General features: G+C 52.2%; 3 protein-coding genes across 3 annotated transcripts; 1 reads left to right on the top strand and 2 right to left on the bottom strand.

Moving 5' to 3' along the window:
* Positions 1-756: 756 nt before the first annotated feature.
* On the bottom strand, positions 757-1,881 carry PODANS_1_24090 (uncharacterized protein; the record flags this gene model as incomplete). Its single annotated transcript, XM_001906702.1, has 2 exons — positions 757-1,759; positions 1,820-1,881. The coding sequence occupies 2 exons, from the start codon at positions 1,879-1,881 to the stop codon at positions 757-759; spliced, it is 1,065 nt and encodes a 354-aa protein (XP_001906737.1).
* A 496-nt stretch (positions 1,882-2,377) lies between these two features.
* PODANS_1_24080 (uncharacterized protein) lies at positions 2,378-4,729 on the bottom strand (the record flags this gene model as incomplete). The annotated part of the gene is made up of 1 exon (XM_001906701.1): positions 2,378-4,729. One exon carries the CDS (start codon positions 4,727-4,729, stop codon positions 2,378-2,380), a length of 2,352 nt encoding a protein of 783 aa, XP_001906736.1.
* Positions 4,730-6,682: 1,953 nt separating this feature from the next.
* PODANS_1_24070 (uncharacterized protein) lies at positions 6,683-8,920 on the top strand (the record flags this gene model as incomplete). The annotated part of the gene is made up of 2 exons (XM_001906700.1): positions 6,683-7,094; positions 7,146-8,920. The coding sequence occupies 2 exons, from the start codon at positions 6,683-6,685 to the stop codon at positions 8,918-8,920; spliced, it is 2,187 nt and encodes a 728-aa protein (XP_001906735.1).
* Positions 8,921-9,209: the final 289 nt, after the last annotated feature.

The raw sequence follows: 9,209 nt of genomic DNA, 5'->3' as shown, positions 1-9,209 counted from the left end.
AAAAAAAAAAAAAAAAACCAAGAAAAAACCCCCCAAAAAAGGAATAAAAAACACAATTGTCATTTCCTGATCCTGTTGGTATTTGATAGGGACTCCAGCTCTTCTCACAACATCATGATATCCTGACACCCGTGATTCCAAACAATCATATTCAGGGTAATACATGATGAGATACCTACACAAAACAACGCCATGCTACCGAACTCCTATGCCATCTGTGAAAATCCCTACTCAAAGAATCCAACCCCCAATTGTGGGGAAGTTGAATGGTTGTATAAATCGTGTGTAATAGTGAGTCATGGCGACATGCTGTCACATAACAACTCTCATTAAGCATGAACTAGTATACGCAGATTCGAATTAGCATACATGGATTGCCATGAAACCTCGTGTTCGATCACATCATTAACCGAGAGTAAGCCTACCCATCATGGCCTCCGCCTCGTCCGTCTCCTTATCTTTGACAGGAGCACTGCCAGGCACTTCGCCAATGGCCTCCAGCTTCTTCCGCAGGTCTTTCCGCCTCCTTCTGTTCCTCCTTCGCCCTCTCCTCGGCTTCCCTCTGCTGCTTCTCCTCCACCTTCTTCCTCTCCTTCTCCTTCTCCTGTCTCTCCATCTCGGCGAGTTCATCGTCAATCTCCGCCCTCATCCAGCACAGGTTGTATCCACTGGCCTCGGAACAAGGATCTTGCACGACACTCATCGGCATCAGCCATCTGCATCCCAGGAGCCTGATCGACAACCTCTTCCACCCCCTCAGACGCCGCCCACCTTGGGCCGTTGAGTGCTCTTGAGAGCGTCTGATGACGACTCCATGACCTTGACAATCTGGACATTGTCGCTCGCTTGTTCGAGTTGAGTCTGTACCTGCTCCAGTTGGTTGACAGTGGCATACCGCTTTTCCAGCGTTTGCTCGGCCAGCTTCTTGCTCTTGAGCGCCGCCAACGCCGCCACTCTGTTTTGTTTCGTGACCGCCTCCTTGGCCTGTGCGCCCAGTTCCTCGACCCGCTTGGACAAAAGGAGCGTTTGATGCGTCAAAGAAGCCAGCAACTCCTTGAGCTGAGCAATCGACGCGTCCTCGTCCGTCAAGCCCTCTGGCTCTCCCTCCCCATCCCTGATCTTGACCGTCTTCCCATCATAGTCTATCATTTGCTTATCCCTCGCCAAGAAAACCAGCAAAACATCCATATCAGTATCTGACAACTCCCTGCCCCCTTCGACAAGCTGATCATTGAAAACCTTGGCAAAATGCGCCCTGGTAAACGTCCTCTCGAACCGCCCCTCCTTGTCCTTGATCCCCTCGCCAAAAGCCTTGCCTGCCCCCTCGACATTTTCCACTACGACAAATTGCCCCTTTGGTACTTTATCCCCGCTACCCTTCAGGAAATCAGTCACACCCGCCGTCTTGAGGACCCACCCCGCTAATCCCCATACCGACCAAGAGCGGGAGTAGATGCTCTCCTTCTGCTCGAGGAACTGCCTCAGTGGCACCAACTCCTTGTTTTCCACCGCCTCTTTGATCACCAGCCCCAGTGATAGTGGGCGGCCGTACTGTTTCGTCTCGAAGGCACTTACTAGCCTCTCGTCTGTGTTTAATACGAGCAGGGAAGGTTTGCTGGATGACGTGGGTGGAGGTGCGAGTCCGGATTTCGCAACTTTGGCGAGGGCGCGCCGCCAGGCGAAGAGGTTGGCAGCATAGCCGTCGGGATTCAGAGTTCGCTGGGCTGCAAAGGAGGAGTAGAGGGCTGGCAGGCGGGCTCTTTGGCATATTTTGTTAGCAGACGAGGATAACCTAGGCCACAAAACACGCGAGACATACTTGCGGAAGGAAGGCTCATTTTGCACTAGATAATCGAGTAGGGACTGGGACTTTTGCGACATGTTGGCTGGATGTATTGATTGGTGTGGCTCGATTGGTATCTAGTTTTGAGACTCGACCGGCTTGTCGTAGTTGACAGGAAGGAGGGCAACGAGCGGTGTAAACACTTGCCCGTGTTTAGAGAAAATGAACCGCGCCAAAGAGGGGCTGCGCCGAATCAACCCTGGCAACCAGAATTCAGGCAACTGTTGCGACAAGATGCAGTCTCGAAAGAAAAGGCGTAGCCCTCGAACTGAGCTCAGCGATAAGTTTAATTGATAGCAGGTGGTGGACAATGACGTGCAGGGGACTCTGTTGGTTCTCTTTATCTTATCAGCGTGTCACAAGGGCGGTGCCAAGCACTCTCCGGCAGGCATCAATCAACAAGCAGTGGGGCCAAGGACTCAGGGGTCAAGTTTAAGCTTTCAAGAGCAATCACTTGTCGGGGGATATCACTGCTCTATTCTCTGTTTCTTTGCACAACTAGACATTCCTTCAGTCAGCCAGCCTCTGGTAACCTTAACCAAACCCGTCCTTAATTGGGCCGCTTACATCTCCCTGACTCTGCAAAGGCGCCGTTTCCATTCCAGCAGCGGTCGCCCCTCCAAGAGGATTGATCATGCTCGTCCTCCTCGTCCGTCTATCGTCATGATCAAAGGTCTCTTCCTCCACATCTACCAAGCTCTCCTCGGGCCCTAATAAGTCAACCTGCAACCCTTGTTTGACCTGATCATTCAACATGGCCAAAAAGTCGCTTGCCACCTCGAACCTCTGGATCCCGTTTTCCCCTGGCAGCAGCGAATACATCTTTCTGGCTTCGTTCAAGCATTTTTGGGCCTGGATGTACTTTTCCTGAGCGACCCAGGCTTCAGCACCGAGCACGCTCCAGAGGGCCGACTTGCGCCGCCTGCTACCCCATGCTTGAGACCCAGCCCCTGACTTGGAGGCGTAGCAGATTGCCATACGTTCCTTGAGCAGTGCGTCGCCAATCTTGCCCATTAACCTCGACTCGAGCACTTTGATACCCCATCTGACAGCCTCGTCTATCCCCGACCCACCTCTGAGCCGCAACAATTCTAGAGCGAGTACTATACAGCGTGTGGCTCCATACAATGAATTACATCGTGTCAGGTAGGAATAAAACGCGTTGTCAAGCATCTGATTGATTGTCTCGATGCGGGTTTTGGATGACATGTTCTGTGGCATGATAAGCAGAGCAAAAGCTGCCATTTCATTGGCGGCCGCATGGTATTTCCAGGCCTTGTCGTTTTGGAAATCAGTCCGCAAGAGGTCATATGTCGACATGGCCAGCTTCCAGTCCCTAAGCATGAAAGCAAAGTCTGCCAATCGGCGCATGATAGCCTCCGGGCTGTCTGGTCTGTAGTATCCCGACGCATCGTAATTGCTTGATGAGCTTGCTATCCCAGATGACCGACTTGAGCCGCCGAATGCCCATCTTTTTGACAAGCTCATGAATCGCCCGCTGATTCCTTTCCGTTTTGAGGCCACTTGATCGTTCCATACTGAAATATTGCGCTCCATGGTTGGGATCAGAGATTGTGTTGCCATTTCCCTGACAAACGTCCGTATTGCTGTAGCATCTGACTCGAAAATGTGTCGCGTCGGGTCCTCAAAGTCCTCTTTCGTCTCGCTCTCCTCAATATCTGCCAGTTCCTCAGCTGCCGTCATCCAGTCGCTCCTTGGTAATGGTATGCTGTCGTCGTCCGTTTCAGCGCTTTCAGAGCTTCTTAGTCGCAGCAAGTGACAATGTAAGCCGAAATTTCTCTTCATCTGCTCGAAAAGGGCCATGGATTTGCTGATGTCGCTATTTTCTTCGTCATGCACCAAAATGTAATACCGCAAGTATTCCCCATCCACCCACACGGGGTACCGCTTCTCCCCTTCTCTCGTTTCTGTGTAAAGCCGGTGTAAAGCCTCGATAGGGTTTGGATTCCGAGAGCTGATGGCCATAACACAAGCAACTGGGTGGGCGAAAGATTCATGTGGCGCAAGTGGCATGCCAGATAGTAGTCGTCGAAGGTACAGGGCATAGTACGGGGACGTTGCTTCCACGTCTAATCCCATCCTTGTTGGTGTTTGTGGCTCCATCGTCCCTCTGAAGGCTTCCTCGGCAAAACTGAGATGTCGCTCCACGACTTTTTCTACATCCGTTGTCAGGCTCTCTTTCGCCCTGCCGCTCTGCTTTTCTGACCCATTCAACCCAGCAAGCGCATCTGGAATTTGCAAGTTGGAGTGATCGCCGAACTTGGTGAATCTGAGTGAGAAGTCCTCCCATGCTCTCGATACCCCGTTGCTATCCCTGACATTGACCTTTCCCATGACCCGCTCCCCAAATGGACGAAGAAGTTCCCACAGCCCTTTCTCAAATCCCTTTGCGTTGACCAGATCATCAACATCCTCACTGGCGTGTATTGCGACATGGGGTACGAAGCTCTTCAACACCAGGTTCAGGGGGTCTCCGGGAGAATCAGCAGCCCCTGTATCGAGGAGCGAAGCTTTGAACCCTGCTGTTCCGGCGAATATTGACCCTGTCATCGTGCGGGCTGGTGATCGGGTGGACCGTACGGTGGAAGCTGGGGAGGCATCTCGCGGCGAGCCAGGTGGGGTGTTGTTGAGAATGGTAGACCGAAAGAGCGAGGCGGACTGGGGACGACGGCTCGTACTGCTTGTGCGTATTGGCAAAGAGAGTTCCGACTGTGAAAGAGGGTCTGTCGTGGGCGAAAAAAGAATGGAGGAGGCACCGGGGCGTGGCTTTTGGGACCCGGAGAGAGATCGCATTATGGAGGAGGCCGCAAGAGGGGGGGACTGGACCGGCGAAGGCGTTTGGACCGCATCTTCGTGAGGTTGCATGGAGTTGAGATTGGGAACAACTGTTGAGAACGGACACAACTCGGGTAATGTCAAATGTTTGCTAGATGACAAGTACGGCTCTGTCGCAAACACGGGATGCGTATCGAATCTGGAGACTGGGACTTCCTCAGTGCAGTGGGTTCAGTTGTCGGCGGAGCAATTGGTGGTGACTGCTGCAGTGGGGTTCCAAGTGTGTTTGGGCCAATTGGGTGGCATTTCAGCGGGGCGGGTATCATCACGTGGAGATAACACACTCCACAGCGGGCCCTTGTCAACGATGTCAATTGCTCAGTTCAAGATGACGCAACTTTGAACCACAGCTTGGTATCTACCAGGTATGCCAACATGAGCCTTCTACTGCATATAAATACAAACTGAGAACTATATGTAGCATTGAGCAGGTGCGGCATTGGGGTCTTGTGAAGAGGGGGCTCCTTTTCTATGCTCGGAAGAGAAACGCTCACTCAAAGACACAAGGCCCCGAAATGCATCGACATCTTACCACGGCGATAATCAGGATATGAATGCCATTTCTTGTGTTGCTTGACATGTATTGATGTATGTTGTTGGATCAAGGCTTTAGGCATGGCAGCCTACCTATGCTCGGCAAACACGCCATGGATTGTTCCATGTGCGTGAATTATCGACAGAACTGCTCATGTATTCCAATCAAACCCCGCCGCCAGCCTTGAAGTTCTCGATTGCCGACTGGAACGAGCTGAGGTGCAGAAAATAGCCACTCGGCTGAATACCCATCTCGCTGGCGTGAAACCATATAAAAATTCGAAGTAACGTTCAAACAGAAAAAGGATCCATCGCAAAGAAGCTCCAGGTAATCGTGCCGACGAACCGACCCATTTGATGCTCTCTTGATTAACCATCCTCGCCATCACACCATCTGTAAGGGACCTGGGCCTCACCCCTGGATCCAAGCTCGACCCCAGGACCTTGGCAGTACGGGATCTGCGTGCCAAGCTCTTGGCTGCCACGATGCGAGTGCCGAGAAGTCTCCGCACTGCTAAATTAAACGTCCACCAACATCTTCATCAGGCGCTGAGAGCGAGAATGGATGGCAAACTGGCAAACTTGCTCACAGCTGCCAGCATTCATTTGGAGCACATTTGGTGTTGTTCCTTTGAGGACGCCCGAAAAAGCCGGAAAGCGGAACGATGACTCTTGTTGCTACACACTGGCGATTTTGCTGTGTGTACACGAGATGGCCAGGCTATGTATGCTCGAATACGCCATCTCTTGATGCTGCTAGGTCAGCTCGATATTCGCTCCACATCATGGTTCATGGCCCTGAGCGGCAATGTTGGGACAAGCTTTCACAAGAACGCACAAGCTCACCAAGAAATCCGAAGTTGCAATCCGCGGAGGTAAGCGAGGGTGGCTGCAAGGTTGGCTCGCCAGCTGCGAATTTACCCCTTCATCCATGCCGCCTCACTCTATTTTTCTTGCCAGGAAATGGGTGTTCATGGCGTAAGCCCTATAAGCTGAACCCACTCGACGTTTCACTGTGGTCCTTGAACCATCGACTTTGTTACATTCGTTTTTAGGGGCAGCTTCCAAACTCCTCTTTCTCCATGGATCGATCGGGCATGTCGCCAACCGAAATCCCTAGCCGTAGTTGTTGCATCTCAGAGGCGAAGCGGAGAATACATATACAAGCAATGTTCCTCGAAGTTTGGCCCATGATAAACACCCTGCTCCTTCATATTTACAGAACTGTCTGACACACCCGACATGTTCTTCGAGCGTTGGTTCGCCGCCGGGCTGGCTGGCATGCTGGCTGCCTCTGGAGTAAACGCACAAGCCTGCACATCTAATCTTCTTATCGACAACTTCACCAAATGGACCAGCGGTGTCAATAACCTTGAATCCCCAAACGGCGGTGGGTTAGTTTTCGTATTGCTGTCTTCTGGTGTCTAACTGAGAACAGATGACGGTTCAATGGAATTCATTGCGGCTGGGACAGGTCAAGTTGTCTTCACCCCCAAGGATACCACCTCGTATTTTTATGAATCATTCGAATGCCAACCTGCCGTTACAAACGGATATGGAGGATTGCAATTCACTGTCGAGGGCCCTGCCGGTGCTTCGTTTGCTCTAGAGCTTCAGACAACTTCGTCTTGTAGCGCCAACGACGGGACATACAAGAGTCACTACACCATCATCGAGAACCTGACCGGAAGCCGCCAGACAATTAATGTTCCCTTGGTCGGCTTTGACAACGAACCCAACTACGATGCTGTTGTCGGTTGGGTTTGGGCTGTATTTTCACAGTCAAATGTTCAATGGTCGATTGGCAATATCACATGGATATGCGGGAATGTGGCTCAGCCAACGTCCCCTGGTTCAACAAGTATGATCCCACTCGTTGGAGTGAATTGTTTAGGCATCTAATTGTTTTCAGGTGTACCGACAAGATCAACCATCGTCCCTACCGCAACTCGATCCACAATAGCACCGCCAGTCACCACCAGCCAGCCCGCAACGTGCTCCAACTTATTGATTGATGACTGGGCTTCTCAGTCCCGTCTTACATTCTTGGGCTACAACGCTATGGGGCAAGCAACGAGCGATGATGGAACAATGTCAAGTGTCGTTGTCAGCAACAACAGGGTCCTCCTTTACCCCAAAGATGCCAACTCGTACTTTTACAGTCAGTTTGGTTGTTTGAATGCCAACAACAGATACGGAGGCATCTCGTTCAGGGTCAGGGCGGCACGAGGCACAAGCTTTTCAGTGGCTCTGGGATGGTCCGATAGTTGCGGCTCAAACAACGTCAAGACGGTTAGTTTGACAACAGCGCAGTTAAAGTGGACATTCGATGGCACCGAGAAGCTGTACTCCTTCCCCTTTTCAGCGTTCAGTGGCGTCGATACGACAAAGCTGGATATGATTTATTTTTCCGGCCTCAATGCGGGCGTCATCCTCGGCCCCATATCCTTCTACTGCGGATCGACAGCTACCGAGTACGTCGCGCCAGCATCGTCACCAGCTCCCTCTGCCCTCACGCGCACAACAACCCAGGTGGCAACCCCAAGTGCCAAGGGTTATGTTATTGACACATTCTCCAACGAAAATACCAACTCGCTGGGCGAATGGCACGGTCCGGATGAGGGCATGGCGGTCACATTTGGCAACAACGCCATTACAATCCGTACCAACGACTCTGATCAAAGCTGGAACACTCAGTTGGCCAACAAGTGCGCCGACCTCCGCAACCTGACAGGAGGCTATCTCCATATCGCGTACTCGGGTAGCAACAAGTTTAGTATCGCCCTCCAACAACACAACTCCAAGTGCAACGAGACGATGGCTCCCTACCCCGAGACCTGGGATTCCGTGGAAGCCTCTCGCTACGCAACCACCTCCGACATCTACGTCCCCATCACCCACTTCAGCATCAACCTCCAGCGCGTCATTGGTTTCAACCTCCGCGGCTTCTACACTTCAGAGCCGACAACAATCACCAAGATCGAAATCGTCACCTCCATCCCGTCCAACTTCAAGATCCCGCCCAAGCTAGCCTCGGGCAGGCTAGTGTTCGCCTGCACCCGCCCCAACTCCTTCGCCTTTGCCATTGACGACGGAAACCCAGAGTACATCCCCCAGGTCATGAAGATCCTCAAAGAAGCCAACATCCCCCTCACCTTCTTCACCGTTGGCCTGCCCCTCCTAGACCAGAGCAACGGCCTGGCAGCAGCGTACAAAGACATGGCCTCTCGCGGCCACCAGATCGCCCTGCACAGTTACACGCACCCCAAGATGGAAGGCCTCGCCACCGAGCAAGCCATCGACTGGGAGATCCAAAACGACATTGGTGCCGTCCGCCAGGTGTTTCCAAACCTACGGTCGTCCTACTTTCGCCCTCCGTTCGGAACAGAAGGTGCGAGAATGAGACAGCGCCTGGCGGCAAACCTGAACGATCCAGAGCCGTATATTGTTGGGTGGAGCATCGACGTGGAGGACTGGCTTTGGGCTGAATCATCCACTCCCAACAAGCAGCTCGATGCGTTCAAGCGCGATCTGGCCAAGGGCGGGAACTTGATGGTGATGCATTACCTGCACCAAAGCACGGTGGACTTGTTGCCCGAGTTTATCAAACTGGCCAAAGCGAGCGGGAAGAGGCTGATGAGGGTGGATCAGTGCTTGGAGGACCCGAAGGCGCCGGCTCTGACTTGATGAAAAGTTTTGGCAAGATTGTTTTTACTGGTGATAGGTATGGTTGTAAATAGTACACGCAAAAAGTTGCGGGAAAAAGCAACAATGATCTGATGCTTTGACGCCCCCGCTCAAACTAGCTGGGACAAACGCTGGTCAGTTAGCATCTACACCTGTGTGGAACGGTTGAATCACAGTCTCAAAAGTAGGTATCATTGAAAACCAGGCGATATACAACTCCATGCTCCCAGCCAATTCGCTTTTCCTTCCCTGCCATGCTTACGCGCTTATCCGTTCTCCAGATTTCTAG

Source organism: Podospora anserina, chromosome 1 (genome assembly GCF_000226545.1).
Source record: "Podospora anserina S mat+ genomic DNA chromosome 1, supercontig 6".
Lineage (NCBI taxonomy): Eukaryota > Fungi > Ascomycota > Sordariomycetes > Sordariales > Podosporaceae > Podospora > Podospora anserina.
The sequence above is the reverse complement of the archived record's forward strand: the minus strand, read 5'-3'. Positions and strand labels throughout refer to the sequence as shown.